This window comes from Dromiciops gliroides, chromosome 4, assembly GCF_019393635.1.
Source record: "Dromiciops gliroides isolate mDroGli1 chromosome 4, mDroGli1.pri, whole genome shotgun sequence".
NCBI lineage: Eukaryota > Metazoa > Chordata > Mammalia > Microbiotheria > Microbiotheriidae > Dromiciops > Dromiciops gliroides.
In genome coordinates this window covers 17,238,000-17,254,001 of record NC_057864.1, presented here as the reverse complement: position 1 = coordinate 17,254,001, position 16,002 = coordinate 17,238,000, and the positions used below count along the sequence as shown (strand labels likewise).

The 16,002-nt window shown below is 44.8% G+C and overlaps 1 protein-coding gene across 9 annotated transcripts in view; it reads left to right on the top strand.

The window, feature by feature from the left end:
• The window catches only part of NFIA (nuclear factor I A), a 708,739-nt gene that overhangs the window by 623,219 nt on the left and 69,518 nt on the right, over positions 1-16,002 (top strand). For 7 of the 9 annotated variants that reach the window (XM_044005162.1, XM_044005160.1, XM_044005165.1 and 4 more), the window contains 2 exons: positions 4,316-4,494; positions 7,389-7,554. In XM_044005162.1, the coding sequence (XP_043861097.1) occupies positions 4,316-4,494; positions 7,389-7,554 (345 nt within the window). The remainder of the gene's footprint in view (positions 1-4,315; positions 4,495-7,388; positions 7,555-16,002) is intronic. The other 2 variants (XM_044005161.1, XM_044005167.1) reach the window with 1 other exon arrangement.

Genomic DNA, 16,002 nt, shown 5'->3' with positions numbered 1-16,002 from the left:
TAGGTTTAAAACCAGAAGGAACCTTGAAGACCACTGAGTCCCCTGCAGGGTTGTGCTGAGACATCTGGCAAGAGCCGGTTGTTGAATCTTCAGTGAGAACTTTTACACTTGGGAATTTGGTAAATGCTCCAAATTAAGGCTGGGCTTGTTGCTTTGTTGATGGTCTAGACTTAAGATGGAGAAAATGTTAATAACGCAGATTAAACTTAAAGTCTTTCACATGTACGTTTTTCTGGAGAGCTGTTTATTAAATATTTACCAGCAGACTGAATCCTTCATTTCACAAATGCTGGAGCACAGAGAGGTTTAAGTCCCTGGCCCAGGGTCATACAGCTAAGAAGTGTCTGAAATGGAATGTGAAATGACATCTTTCTGATTCCAAGTTCAGTGTTCTTCATAATCCCCATCAAAAGTGTAAAAAACACTGGGCTAAGTGCTGGGCATCAACAAACAACATGAAACAAAAGTAATCCTTTCCTCAGGGAGCTTACAGTCTACCGCCTGAGCCAAGAAATTCTAATGGTTCATCGCTTCCGTTTTCCATTTATTCATTTAGTGAACAAATAAATGAATGAATGAATAAAAAAATGAATGAACAAATGGATAAATGAACCAACAAGTGAATGAACAAACAAATGAATGAAAAAATGGATAAATGAACCAACAAATGAATGAATGAATGAACGAAACAAACATGCTAACTCAGTATCAGGTACAGTGCTCCTCTGTGGACTTTTGGGCAGGTAGAACCCTTTGGAAGAAATCAAATTAGATTGCCCGGCCCCATTAACAGGACTTTTGAGTAGCCTGAAATGTTGTTTTTGAGAAAATCTGGCACCTTGTTAAAGTTTCAGCCCCTGTCATGCAGGGAGATCCTTCCTGGGTGGCACGTTTTCGTCAGTCCCAGCTGGGCCTGGCCTCTCATGCAGCCCCAGCCGAAGCCAATTCTGTAGTGCCTTTTAATACACCAAATTGTATTAACGTCAACATGGATGCAGATGGATGCGTCGTGATAAACTGGAAACACTTGAGAAAAGCCTTTATTGACTCTCGAGTAAATAATGCACATTTTTAAAGGGTCTAAATATGCATTTACATAATGGTCTCTAATTTTTTTTATTGTGCCGGCTCTGGGTGCACACCACACTAAGAGCTGTTTTCCCCAGTCAAAAATTTGGAATCATGCTATTGCTGGTACATTTCAGCATCCGCCTGCCAGCTTCCAATGAGGCAGTTCTGCCCTTTCTGGTGGCTTGTCCAATGATCTCCAAGCATACTTTAGGAAGACTTATTCAGGGCCCAGTGAAGAGGGCTCCTGTCAGCCCACTTTTACTGGTGAAAAGTCTTCCATCAGGAGTTGAGTGGCAGCCCAGATTCTGCCGCTGGAAAAAAGTGGCATCAACACATTTATTAGGCCCCTACTGTGTGCTGAGCAGTGTGCTGAGTGCTGGAATACAGAGATAGAAAAGTGACAATCCTAGGCCCAAGGAGATTGCCTTTCAGTGCTAGAGAGAACATGCACATCTATCCACCAGTTGGTGTATACAAAACAAATGTAGGGGAGGCCTTGAAGAGAAGTCCGGAGCAGCCCAGGGTACCCAGCAAGGCCTCATGGAGAAAGAGCCACTTAAACTGAGGTGTAGGAAACCAGGTGAGGAAGGAGGGTCAGTGAGGCCTGGAGGAGAAACAGTACAAGACCCAGCAGGTGTGAGAGAGATCAAAGTGAGACCGGTTCCGCCCTCAGGAAGCTTGCAGTCTATTGGCTCATCATAATGACCCTGTGAGGGAGAGTTGGGGAGGGGGACACGCTGCCATTTCATTGGTGGAGAGCACAGTTAGAGAGGAAAGGTCATCTACCAGAGCAAAATAGCCACTATCAATCCACTTGCCGTGTGCCATTCACAGGGCTAAACTCTGGGGCTACAAAAAGAGGCAAAAGACAGTCCCTACCCTCAAGCAGCTTCCATTCTAATAGGGAGAGCATCCAAACAAGTATGTAAAAGCAAGATGCAAATATAGCTATATTTCTCTCTCTCTCTCTCTGATAAATTGGAGAACACGAGGGGGCCCGGACTAGGAAAGACTTCTTGCAGAAAACCTGAGACCTGAAGATAGAGGTGAGGAGGGAGAGAATTCTAGGCATCAGGGCCAGTCATTAAAAATGGACAAATGAACACACACACACACATATATATTTCCTTACCTCTCCCTTCCCACTGGGAAAAAAGAGGAAAAACAAAACCCTTGTAACCAATATGCATCATCAAGCAAAACAACTTCCCCGTTGGCCACGTCTAAAACACAAACATCTCTTCCGCAGGCTGAGCCCTTCATCTCTCTGGCTCACAGTCCAGCATCTGGCCTCTGGAATGGTGGTTAGTCATCATGCGCATCAGAGCCCACGATTCTTTCCGAGATGTTTGTCTTGGGTGAATCATCTCCCGGTGGTTCCGCTCACTTTTGCTTTTTACATTCTTGGGGAGTGCCTCGCTTGAGTGTCCTCCTGGAGGTTTTGCTGCCGCCTCAGGGGATGTTAATGGTCCCTTTCTACAGGCGTTTGCCAGGTCTTACGAGTTAAATTCCGAGCATAGACCACGAGCCCTCAGAGGGCAGGAACTCCATCGATTGTTTTTTTATCTTTATCTCCCCAGTGCCTAGCATGGTGTCTGGAATACAAAGAAGCCCCAAATCGGTGTCTCTTGACTGGAATGAGAAGAATAATGACCAGCTGTCATTTGGGGAAGGGCTTGGCCATGTACTAGAGCTAGAGAGTAGTGAATGCTTGTTCATAAAATCATAGATTTAGAGCTGGGAGGCGACTTTGAGACCATTGAGTTCAATTCTCTTGCTTTTAGGGTAAGGAAACCAAGGCACAGAGAATTAAAGTGACTTGCCCAAGGTCACACAGCTAGTTGGTGTCTAAGGTGGATTGGAACCTAAGTCTTCCTAACTCCATTCCAGTGCTCGATTCATTGATTGGTTGATTGAAAAGAACATGGTGTAATAAAAAGAACATTGGTCTCAGAATCAGAAAGTTTCAGCCCTGGTCCTGATGTTTGACTTGCAGGTTACATGATGTCTTTAAGCGTCAGTTTCCTTTTTAATTTCCTCATCAGCAAATCAGTGAAAAGTCCAACAGCGCTTGGGTAACCTGCCTCAGAAGGGTTGGGAGAAAGATTTTCTTAGCCATAAAGTGTCTTAAATTGTAAAGATAAGTCACGGTCCTGGAGGAAGGTAGGCCATGTTCAGACGATTTGATCCTGTATTCTCTTCAGTAAAGCATTTATTAAGCGTTTGCTGTGTACAGAGTGGAGATCCAGAGTTAACCAATGGCAGACTTGGCCCCTGCCCTCATGGAGCATGTGACCTCCTGAGACTGAGCTGAGCACTTTCCATGAAGCGCTATTTTGCCTTGGAGTTAGTCTTTTCAATCCTCCTCCTAAACCAAGGGCAGAAGTTATTACCTATTTTGGATAGGTTTCTTTAATCTAACAGAATCTCCTTGTGCAAATGAAATTCAGCAGGGTTTGTATAGAAGGGAGTTCTTCTCAGTTTGCGTGGGCATCTGGGCATCGGGCCAGTATTTCAGCAGGGGTCACTCCTTCCCTCCGCACATGGGTCCCCACCCTGAGACACAGAGCATTTCGGAGTTTAACTTTAGACTGTAAGAAGGACATGTCAGCCTTGAGTGCAAAGAGAGTGTATCGACCCCACCCCCACCCCTTCATCCGCCTCTCCTTTCCCTCCCCCCGCCCCGCCCCCAGCCCCTACTAATGGCTCAGCTTTAATACGTGATCATGTGCTACATCCTTCCCAAAAAGTTCATCCTGAATTAGTCCCTCGAAATTTCACCGAGAGGGGGACAAGAGCTCTAAGAATGAATTATCGCCTGTGGGTCGTTCAGAACGAAAGGGGATCCATATGTGAAAACTGGAATTTGTCATCTGTAATGTCAGTTAAATCAAACCTAATCTACTAGATACATTTTTTATTGCTTGCTTCATTAAAAAAGCTCTTAAGGTAATGAATAATCTTCCGTTTCACCCAGGATTATTAATGCCTTTATAACTCATGTCCACTGAAAATACAAAGGCAGCTTGAAATTCTCGCTTAATCCAGACTCCATGTTGTCTTAAAGGGCCCAGAGGAGCAAAACCCCATCAGAACTGGCTTATTTTCAGATCAGTCACACAAGGAATTCTGGGCGCTGTGGGTAACGGAGGAGAAGTGGGGTCTGGATGCTGGGGACAAGAAAATAGTCTCCCTTGTTTTAATTGTTGGGGTTTCTCTCTCTCTCTCCTTACTTTTCCCACAGCAAGTCCACATGCGACCCCATCAACTCTCCATTTCCCGACATCTCCCATCATCCAGCAGCCTGGGCCCTACTTCTCACACCCGGCGATTCGCTACCACCCTCAGGAGACGCTGAAAGAATTTGTCCAACTTGTCTGTCCCGATGCTGGTCAGCAGGCCGGACAGGTGGGGTTCCTCAATGTAAGGACCCTTTTTTTGGTCAATTTCTTGGGAAATGTTGATTTCATGTAAAACTAGCAGCGGGGGCGGGGCGGAGATTCTTCTCAGGAGCCATTGTGCTCTGAGGACATGTCGACTGACTCCAGTCAGATGTCAGGTTTACTCGAGATTGTGGGAAAGTTAACTGGTCACAGCGATATTTGTGTTAAGTCTGCAACTGTAGTTCTTGGGAAGATAAATCACAGCAAGGATGAACTCCCTAACCTTCCGAGGTCTGGGGGCTGATGAGTCAACCTCTTGCATTCTGCCCTCAGTTCCTGGAAGGGTTAACAAAATAGAAAAATGCAAATCATTTATTCAGAATTATATGGGGGAGTGATTGGAAAGGCTAAGGTGGGGGTGGGGGGGAACCAGGGCGACAGATGTTTTGAATCAACCGAGTTGATGGGGGCGGGGGTACAGCTTTCTAGAACTTAAGATCAAGTTGACCACTGCATGAACTCCAGATGCCAAAAGCAAAGTTTATTACAGTTTGTTATTTCTGTAAGCAGTTATCTTTCCCACTTATCTTGGTGTAAAGTTAACCGGGATTTGAGAGCTTCAAATGAGTGTTTTCAAGTCTCTTCCCTCCCCCCCCACCCCCAAATAAACTGAATAATCGCATGATTGAAATAACATTCTGCTTGAATCCAGAAATGATAAGGTGACGATAAGTGAAATTTTAAATATAGGGTGGAGGCTTTTCGGGTCGGGGTTCTTCTGGAGGGAGGGACGGTCGCTGCCTCCTCAGACAAAAGCCAGAAGATGGAAGCAAGAGCCCGGTTTTCGCTTTCACCTTATCCGCATGTCCAGATTGCTCCCAGACCCACAGATTAGCCCTAATTCTCTCTGCCCAGTTTAGGATATTTCGGTCGTAAGTCACTCTGTCCTCACTCCTGGCTTCTTCTCCCCCTCCTCCCCCTCCACCCCCTGCAGAAATACCTGATTCTGCACATCTGAGCCAGGACTGACGGCTTTGACTAATGTCTAGCGATATGTTAGCAGATACATTTCTGTCTAGACAACAAATCAATACAATGTCTTTTTTTTTTCCTTTTGCTTGTGTATTCATGTGCCCTGCTTCTCCTAAAGCATTCGCTTATGGACTTTCAGCCCTCTCTGAAATAGTCCGCGTTTGCTGGCAAAGCAGTCTAGGATTCTGTTTGTCAGACACCCTGGGCTTCCAGAAACACCAACTAAATATCTAAGTGAATTGGGTCGGGGATGGAAAGGGGTGGGGGGGGGGGGGGAGAGAAAGCTTCTGCTGAATTACTTAAGCTTAAAAATGAAAGCCCGGGATAATGGGATTTTCTCCAGGCCCATTTTGATTTGACACTATAGCTTCAAAACAGGATGCTTTCCTCAGTGGAATATAGCCATTTGATACCTAGAGAAGCAACAAGGCCTTGTTGGGAAGTCCAAACTCATCTGGTCCCCAGCACCATATCTGACTAGTAAATGATCTTTCTTTGTCTCTCTCTCTTTCTTCCTTCCTTTCTTTTAGTCCTTTCTTTCTGTCCTTTTTTATTTTTCCTTCTTTCTTTCCTCTTCCTTTTTTCCTTTCTAACTTCTCTTTAGCTAGTCCTGTCTTTCCTTTTGTCCTTTTTTCCATATTTATTTTCCCTTCCTTTTATTTCCTTTCTTATTTCTTTCCTTCTTCCCTCCTTCATATTCTTTCTTTTTTCCCTTATGATCTTTCCCCCTTCTTCCTTATTTCCTTTTGTTGTCCTTCTTTCTTTACTCTTTCTTCCTTTCTTTTTCCCTTTTTTCTTCCTTCCTTTTTTCTTTACTTTCTCTTTCTTCTGATCTTTTCCCCTTCTTCCTTCCTTCTTTCCTGTTTCTTTGCTTCTTTCTTTTTCTTTTTCTTCCTTTCCTTTCCTTTTCTCTTTCCTTCTGTCCTTTTTCTTCTTCCCTTTCTTCTTCCCTTCCTTCCTTTTTCCTTCTTCCATTCTTTCTTTCTTCTTTTCCTCCTCCCTTTCTAGTTTTCAGCACTTTGACATCTCATGTACCTCTCAAATTCCAATTGTAGTCATTTTCTCAATCTCAGCTAGCCTCTTAAATGGAGATCATTTCAAAAAGCTTTTTGATAAATGCCTCTTTTTGATGCCGTGGAGGGTATTTTTTTTGTTTTGGTTTTTGGTTTTTTGGTGATGGAAGGTTGTTGTTGTTTTTTTTTTAATTTCTCCTTTAAAAGAGCTGTGTGCTTTGTTCAGCCCTCCCAACACCATCCCACCAGAGAAGTGGAGCTTTGTGGGGTCTTTTACCTTACACAATTTGCATCCAGAATCCAAGTTCGACTTCCATCTTTATCAGGAATTGGACAACAACTGAATCTGAAAGTTTCTGCTTCTGCTGTTAGAGACCGTGGGAGGGAAGGATTTTTGAAAGGGTTAACGTATTTGTTCAATGTAATGTAATGCTGGATTTCTATGCCAAAGTCAAACATGCCTCTCTTCTCCAGTTCCAGGGCCTAAGGAACATCTCCGTAGGTGGCCATGAGAGGGTACAATCACTTAGCAGGCACTTTGCAGAGCTTAGCTCATCAGAAGTGATGACGATCCCTTATTCAGAGCGGTTGCATCCCCAGCCAAAGTGCCTACATGAAAAATTCAGACTGACCCCCCAAATGTCATTTCATGTAAACTGATGCAAAGAGAAGGTTCTAGAATACAATGATGTGAGTGGCTAAGGGTATATTTTTGTCGAGTGCCTTGAAGTCCAAAGCAGAGTAATCCTTCATGTATATATGGTCTCATGGAAGGCTTCAACTGCTCCTTAAGTATAGAGCACTTAATAATTTATACTGGAGGCAAGTAATGATCCTCTTGTGATCAGAAGCTGTGGATGGCTGATGTCTGCTTCTTTCGCCCTCACAGCCCAACGGTAGCAGTCAAGGCAAGGTGCACAACCCGTTCCTTCCCACCCCAATGTTGCCACCGCCACCTCCGCCACCAATGGCCAGGCCTGTGCCTCTGCCCGTGCCAGACACAAAGCCTCCGACCACATCGACAGAAGGAGGTGCCACCTCGCCCACCTCACCGAGTAAGTATGGCTTAGGCCAGCATACCCCACCTCCCTGACAAACCCCAGAAACCATTCTTAAGACTCTGGTATGCCACAGCAGGTAGAGAGAGTCGAGGACCCACGGATATGCCCAGAAGCAGCTTAACTGATGGATCCACTCCTCCTAGCCCCAGTGACCTTTCAGGTGGCTCCGGCATGCCCAGGACTCCATGTGGCTGGCCAATTAGGCATTTTTACATAACAGCATATGCAAACCTGAATTTGTAGTTGAAAGGGAAGGGTGAATGGATCAACTGGAGGGTTGAGGAGTAGTGGGGGAAATAGCTGAGGACAGGTCTTCTTCAGCATCAGTGGAATCCATCTAAGACAGACTCAGTAGCCCATGTTGTATTCAAAGTGCATAGATAGCTCCTTAGAGTTCCTACTTCCCGAAAACTCACACTCCTAGAAAGACACCCTGAAATGGATGCCCATGTGCAGAGCAGCACAGACACAATGAATATAAACACTAAACCAACACATGAATTGACCGTGGCATCCTCTATGTGAGCCCAGAGTATCACCTTTAACGGATGGGGGAATAGGAGGAAGTGTGTTACTAAGCAAGGAAGAGAGAAACAGAGGCAATTCTGCTTCTAGATTTGGGACAAGAGGGGAGGGAAAGGGAAGAGAGAGGAGCTGCCTGCTTGTCTCCAACTGATGCGGGATGCTTTAGAAATGATGGCAGAGTGAGGTAAGTGATACATTTTTGAAGAGAGTCAGGAGGTAGAGATGGCATGAACAAAGAAGGAGAGTCTACCTAGATATATCAGAGGCACACAAAAGGGTAACTAGTCCAGGTGAAGGGAGAGCCCTCAGCCCCTCTGAGTCTAGCTGGGTTTTGAGACCACTCTGGCCCTTTCAGTGAGGAGAATGGGAAGAAGACAAATAGGGGAAATGGATGGAAAGAAGCTACTGAATTGGGAAGCCATTATGTGGGGAGGGTTTGTCTGTTTCATGACTTCAGTTTCATCCACTTGCCTCCTGGGTCACCTTGGGCACTTCTGTTTATCTCTCCGTGTCTCAGCTTGCTCAGTTGTGAAATAAAGGGGTTGGACCCCACCTCTCTAGGATGGTACTTGGACAACAGAACCTGTCTGTCACTGGGACTGTACTGGCTCCCTTTGTTAACCTGGGAGACTCTGCCAAGGCTGGTCCTCTGTGGGTGTAGGCTAGAAGATTGAGCCTCCATGAAAGGGAAAACTCTTAGGGACTTGGGCTGCCCCAAGAGGTAGGGGGTTCCTCCTCACTGGAGGTCTTCAGGAAGACTATTGTTCAGGAATATTGAGGCAGAACCCTATTCACTCAAAGATCAAACTTTCTGGCCCTTGAGGTCCCTTCTAACTAAGAGTTCTTCTGATTCTTTGAGCTCAGTCACCTCCACACCCTGATGAGTCAGGACTTTGTGTAAAGACCTGAATTCAAATCCTTCCTAGCTATGTGACCCTAGGCAAGTCACTTAACCTCTGCCTGCCTCAGTTTCCTTACCTGTAAAATGGGGGTAAAAAAGCAACTACTTCCCAGGTGAATAATGTTTAAACACTTTTGAGACCTTAAAGTGCTTTATAAATGCTAGCTATTATTATATGACCTGCCCAAAATCTATATTGATAGTGACAGAGCTGGGATTTGAACCCAGGTCTTCTGTCTCTAAATCCAGCCCTTTTTCCATTGTCCCACACTTCTACTGCCCAAAAAGGTGTGAACGGCAACCACAAATCCTGATGGTGATTCCCACACCCTAGCTCTGGCTTCATTAAAGTCTTGGGGTCAGGATTAGGGAAGGGTTCATGTTCTCCACTGATACCTCAGCCTTTTGTGTGCCCTTCAACACAGTGGGGAAGGGGAAGGCGAAGGCGGGGATCAGGGACCAGCCCATGGTTTGACCCTGGGCTTTGGGCCTTAAAGCTTCCAGAGGATATACAAGCAATATATAAGCAAAAAAACAAAACCAAAAAACCAGCTGATGTCACTGAAACAGTTCTTCCATTTCCCACTCATGTTAGGCAGACTTCGACTCTGGTCTTTGCCACAGTAACGTCTTATTTGTCATCTCCGCATTTTCTACTTCATTAATAAGACAGCGACATACGGTGAGAGTCATAATTTACTGCCCAAAACCTGTGTCACTCTAATTAAAAACTCCAAACCCACTCATCTCCTTTGTGATGTTGGATGCCGCCCCCTCCCCGACTGTCACTTAGCAAGAGCGTTAGAAAATACGCATCCCTTCCTCCGGGAGCCAAGGCTTCTATCTTCTTCATCAAGTCAGGGGTTTGAAGAGACTTGGGAGCCATTGAGTACATCCTCCTACTCCAGGCCAGAATCCTTTCTTTGATGTCCCTGGCAGGCCATTGGCCCCCTTCTGCCTGAACCATTATAAGCACCAGATAAGCCTTACAGGGGAGCCATTGCTGTCCTTGTAGAGAGAACTTTGTGGGAACTCCACTGGGCAGGAATTCGAGAGAGATTCCAATCTGGCCAAGACCTTGACCAGCTGGGAGAGCCTGGGAAGGTCATCTGACGCCTCTAAATCCCCTGAGGCCAGTGCCCTGCCTAACACATTTTGGAAACACCCACCACCAGCACAGGTTTACACCAGCTTGAGAGTGTTACAAAGTTGCCTCCGTACACTAAGACATTAGGCGACTTACCCAGGATTCCACAGCCAGTATGTCTCAGAGGAGAGACTTGAATCCATCTCTTCTTGACTCCAAGGCCAGCTCCTTACCCTCTAGATAGATTGAGTGCTCGACTTGGAATCAAGAAACTTGAGTTCAAATTCCATCTCAGACACTAGCTATAAATCCGGGCAAATTACTTCACCTCTCTGGACTTCCTCATTTGTAAAATGAGAGGCTTGGACTCATTAACATCCGGGTTCCCTTCTAGCTCAGAATCTGTGGTTCTAGGCTACAATATCATGCTGCCTCTTGACTGGCACTTACAGAGGAGGCTCTAAGAAAATGCTTTTTTTTACTTGAACCTGTAAGACGGGGATAATCTCTCTGTCTGATGGGAAAATGATTTGTAAACTTAAAAGTGCTATTTTAAGAAACATGTTTGTTTTGTGACTTTACATTGTTTAGATCTAATTATTAAAAAGTTATTCCGAATACAACATAATCTTTGCTGAGACTTCCACCTCCCTACTGGTCCTAGTTCTGTTCTCTGGGGCTAGCCCTAGGCTATAGGAGTTACCTCAGATAGTTAAAGATAATTATCACACCTTCATGCCACCCTAATAGCCTAAGCTGTCCTTCCTTTCCCTTATTCCATATATCCTGATTTTCTGTACCCTTTGCCGTTGTGGTGGCCTACTTCTGGACATTGTCTGTTTGGTCAATGACACCCATAGAATGTGGCACTGAGCACAGTGCTTCATGGGATACCGGCATCAGAATTAGCATTTACACAGCACAAGTTGGGTTCCTAACTTTTTGTGCTGGTTATGGACCCCTTTGGCATTCTGGTGAAGCCTATGGACCCCTTCTCAGAAGCATATTTTTGAATGCATAAAATAAAATACAGATGATTTTAAAAGACAATAATTATATCGAAATATAGTTATCAGACTGTGTATGTGTCTATGGATGTATATATATACACACTGTAAATGTGTATGTGTGTGTGTGTGTATATGTATGTATATATATATATATATATATATATATACACATACATACACATATATATGTGTGTGTGTAGTCAGTGGACCCCCTTAGCTTATGATTGGACAAGAATGCCCTGCCCATCATTCCCCAGAAGTGCTCTTCTAGCTTTTGACTGAGGAGAACCTGTGGGAAGGAGCCCATTATCTCCCAAAGTAACACTTTCCACTTTTTGTTATTCAGTCATTTTTCAGTGTGTCCGACCCTCTCCAACCCCATTTGAGGTTTTCTTTGCAAAGATCCTGTAATGTTTTGCTATTTCCTTCTCCAGCTCATTTTATAGATGAGGAAACTGAGGCGGACAGGGTTAAGTGACTTTCCCAGGGTCACACAGCTGGTAAGTGTCTGAGGATGGATTTGAACTCAGGAACTCATCTTTCTGACTCCAGGGCCAACACTCTCCCCTGCACCATGTGGGTGCCCCCCTTTCCACTTTGGTATACCTCTGTTTGTTAAGAAACTTTCCTTACATTCTGCTGAAATAGGCAGGTTTCAGCAGACACAAGACCTTTGTGAAGTGAAAAGAATCACTGAATCAGGAGACCTGGGTTCAAGTTTGACTCTTTCACCTACTTGTTAACTGTCCTCCCCTGATAAATCTTTTGGCTTCAAACCCTGCTGGTCAGAACACCTGACCTCAGGCAAGTTACTTCCTTCTTTGGATCTCAGTTTCCCTCTCTATAAAATGAGAGCAACATTTTGTTTTGTTTTTCCCAGTCCCAATGGGGCTCCCTGTTCACCTGCACAGTCGGTGGGTCTTCCAGTGGCCAACATCTGCCAGTTAAGTAGGCACAAAATTTCACCTTTCTGCTGTTGTTCAATTTCCTCATCCCTACAGTGGGGTTAATAACATTCAAACTCCATTCTTCGTGGAGTTCTTATTATATCTGGTATTTCTATAGAGTCTTAAGCTTTGCAAAGCTCTTTACACATATCATCTCTCTTTTTTTTTTTTTTTTTTTGGTGAGGCAATTGGGGTTAAGTGACTTGCCCAGGGTCACACAGCTAGTAAGTGTCAAGGGTCTGAGGCCGGATTTGAACTCAGGTCCTCCTGACTCCAGGGCCGGTGCTTTATCCACTGCGCCACCTAGCTGCCCCCACATATCATCTCAGTAAATCTTCACAACAACCCTGGGAGGGAGGTGCTATTATTATCCTATTTTACAGATGAGGAAACTGAGGCAGGCAGCAGTGAAGAGACTTGCTCAGGGTAACACAGCAATTTAAATGTCTTAGACTGGATTTGAACCCAGGTTTTCCCAACTCCGGGTCCCACGATTTATCTACTGTGCTTTTCAAGGAGATGTGCTACGTAAATTATCTGATGATGAAGAGACATCGAGGTACAGGCCACAATTCATCATCACCCTTTGTGACCTTGGCTAAGTCATTTCTATCTTCAAGTCTTTGTCCCATTATCTGTTCAATGAGGAGACAAACAGCTACCCTGACCACTTCTTTGTGGCGGGGAACTGAACAGACACAAAGAGTTCTCTAAAAGTTTATAAATGTTCTCCGTTCCAATGCCAGGTGCAATTATTATTGCCGTCACATAGTGAAATACAAATGGATGTCAGCAAGCCAGAGAGCGCATTTTTTTTTAAACTAATCAGTTGCCTCTGGCACCAACAGCCAGCCTGGCAGCTGTGGCAAAAAAAAAAAAAAGTGGGGAAAGGGATCTAGAGGGGAAATCTGCTTTTCACAGAGAACAAAATATATTCCTTAAAGCAAATTTTAAAAATTCATACCCGTGCCTGAAATATGCTCCAAATGATCTGAGCATTTCATCCCCACCATGGGTGCCACTGGCCATCATCTAGGGAGGGGAGGCTAGTGTGCCATGGTATTTGGTGAGCAGTCAGTGGGAGCCAGGCCTCCCCAGGATGCCATGGCAACCAGAAGTGAGAACTTGCATGATAATCAGGCCCAGGGAAGTCACATGTTTGGCCCCCACCAGTGAGCTCCTATCTTGGAGCCTTCCACCTGGTCAGGAAGTAAGCCCTGTTGGGTTGGCCTGGACAGCCAGTGAGAGGCTCCTTTCCAAGCATTAAATCCATGGAAATGTGTTCCTACAGATCTCCAGTGGCACCCAAAGAATTAGAGGCAACTGCTGTCAGACCATCACACTTGGACTTTCAATTCTTATCCTTTAAAAATACTCTATTATCCTCCCCCCACCCAAAAAATAAAAAGCTCTGCTCATTTTTGTAGAGTGGGCGAGGACCAGACATGGTTTAAAAATTAACACACACACACACACACACACACACACACACCCCCCCTAAAGTAACTAGCGATTTAATTTAGCCTTAGATGGGGAAAGAAATCCTTGTTGACTATATACGGCTCAAATAAAACTGGCCAGGATTCCTTTTCTAATCAATTAAGATATGCAACAACTTGATTTAAAAATTCATAAAAGACTCATAAGCATCGTCTATGCCTTTTTGGTAAATCCCTTCCAGTTTTTAAGATTGAGAATCTCTCTTCAAGCAGTATCAGGTGGGGACTAATGTTTATATGTAGATGAAGCTGGGGCACCTCCCCCCAATCAAGGAAGTATATTCCTGTCCTGGATAATATTCATAGGAACCACCCGAAGTGGCAGGCCTGTGGGCCATAGAGCAAAAAGGACCCTGGGTAAAAACAATAATAATTACATCTTTAGGAAGCTTGAAGGTTTGTCAGGCATTTTCCAGACATTTTGTCCTTGGAGTCCCACAATGGCCCTGGGAGGCTGGTGCTGTGTGCATGCTCATCTGTGTTTTGTAGGTCATAGTAAGTGCTTAATAAATGCAGAGCATAGTAAGTGCTTAATAAATGCAGAGCATAGTAAGTGCTTAATAAATGCAGGTCATAGTAAGTGCTTAATAAATGCAGAGCATAGTAAGTGCTTAATAAATGCAGAGCATAGTAAGTGCTTAATAAATGCAGGTCATAGTAAGTGCTTAATAAATGCAGGTCATAGTAAATGCTTAATAAATACAGGTCATAGTAAGTGCTTAATAAAATGCTCATTGACCGACTCCAGGGGAAAAGATTTTGAAACTTTCCCGTGATTACCCCACAAGTGTTAGAGGCCCAATTTGAATCCACCTTCCTTGGCAGTATCATGGATAGAGCACTGGACTTGGAGTCAGGAAGATGTAGGTTCTAATCCTACTTGAGTGAGTGACCCTGGGAAAATTTCTTAACCTCCCCGAGCTTCAGTTTCCTTCTCTATAAATTAAGGAAGTTGGGGTCAGTGACCTGAAAGGTTTAACTCTAATCTGTGATCCTGGACTATACATCTCTCTGGGTCTCAGTTTCCTGATATGTAAAACAAGGGGCTTGGATTTGATGGTCCTTGAAGGGGCTTCCCAGAGCCAAATTTGTGAATCCGTGACCTTGCAAATCCACGTAAAATAGACATTGAAATCCATTGTAAATCCATGATCCCTCTGGAGGGGGCTGGCCTGGATGACCATCTCCAAATCCTGTGACTCCAAACTCACAGCAGCCCTGAGACCCCAACGCCATCCCCCGTGCCCTACTGAGAAGTCCTCAGTGCCACCTGTGTCATGTCATCACCAGAATCTTAAAAGAATTTACTCTGGGCTGCCATCCCAGATGGCTTCTCTCAGACCCACAACCCAAATTATAAAAGTTTGAAAGTGAACGGGGCACTTTAGAAGACCCTCTGTGGATCATTTTTCAGGGGACTCTTTGCTCTCCCTCTTCCCATAATCCCTCCCTGGGAAGATCTCACGGACCTGTGAAAATCCTGTTCACACTGTTTTAGCAGGGAGCTCTGTGTCTGATTTAGTGGAGCAAATAAACAGTGTCAGGGAGGAGCAGGAAAGGAAAGATAAGAGAGGCGCCTGAGAGGAAAAAGGAGTCGTCCTGTGAAGGAGGGAACGACACCTGCCATTGACAGGAACAGAAGATAGCCCAGGCCCTGTGGTGTCACCTGAAGCCCTGGACCACTTGGGAGGGCAGGTGCCCTGAGACCTGTCATTCTTGAACTCATCTGTTGTCTACACACCATCATCAACCTTTATGTTTGTTGTTGAGTTGTTTCAGTTGTGTCCAACTCTCCCTGACCTAATTTGGGGTTTTCTTGGCAAAGATACTGGAGTGGATTGCCATTTCGTTCACCATCTTATTTTACAGATGGGGAAACTGAAGCAAACAGTGGTTTAGTGACTTGCCCAGGGTCTCACAGCTAGTAAGTGTCCAAGACTGGATTTGAACTCAAGAAGATGAGTCTTCCTGATTCCAAGCCCAGCACTCTGTGCACTGTGGCGCCACCTAGCTGCCTCCTTTCAACATCTTTCTTACACTGCTAGAAAATGACATTTCCCAGAACCCCGGATCATTGAGTATTTCTTGGGAGATCTGCAGTGACGGCTTTCTGGGCTGGCTACTTCTCTGGAGGTTATGTTGCATGTGGGATGATTAGAGAAGTCGAGATAGGAAAACAACTTTCCTAACCAAGTCCTGTCCAGAGGCAACAGGGACAGAATATCGGAATGACACAGTATCTTGGTGCAGTAGATTCAGCATTGGTTCTAGAGTTAGGTTCCCAAGGTTTCAGCCTTGCTTCTTATACTTGCTACTTATGGGAATGAGTCACATCACTTTCTTTTTTTTTTTTTTTGCGGGGCAATGGGGGTTAAGTGACTTGCCCAGGGTCACACAGCTAGTAAGTGTCAAGTGTCTGAGGCTGGCTTTGAACTCAGGTCCTCCTGAATCCAGGGCCAGTGCTTTAACTACT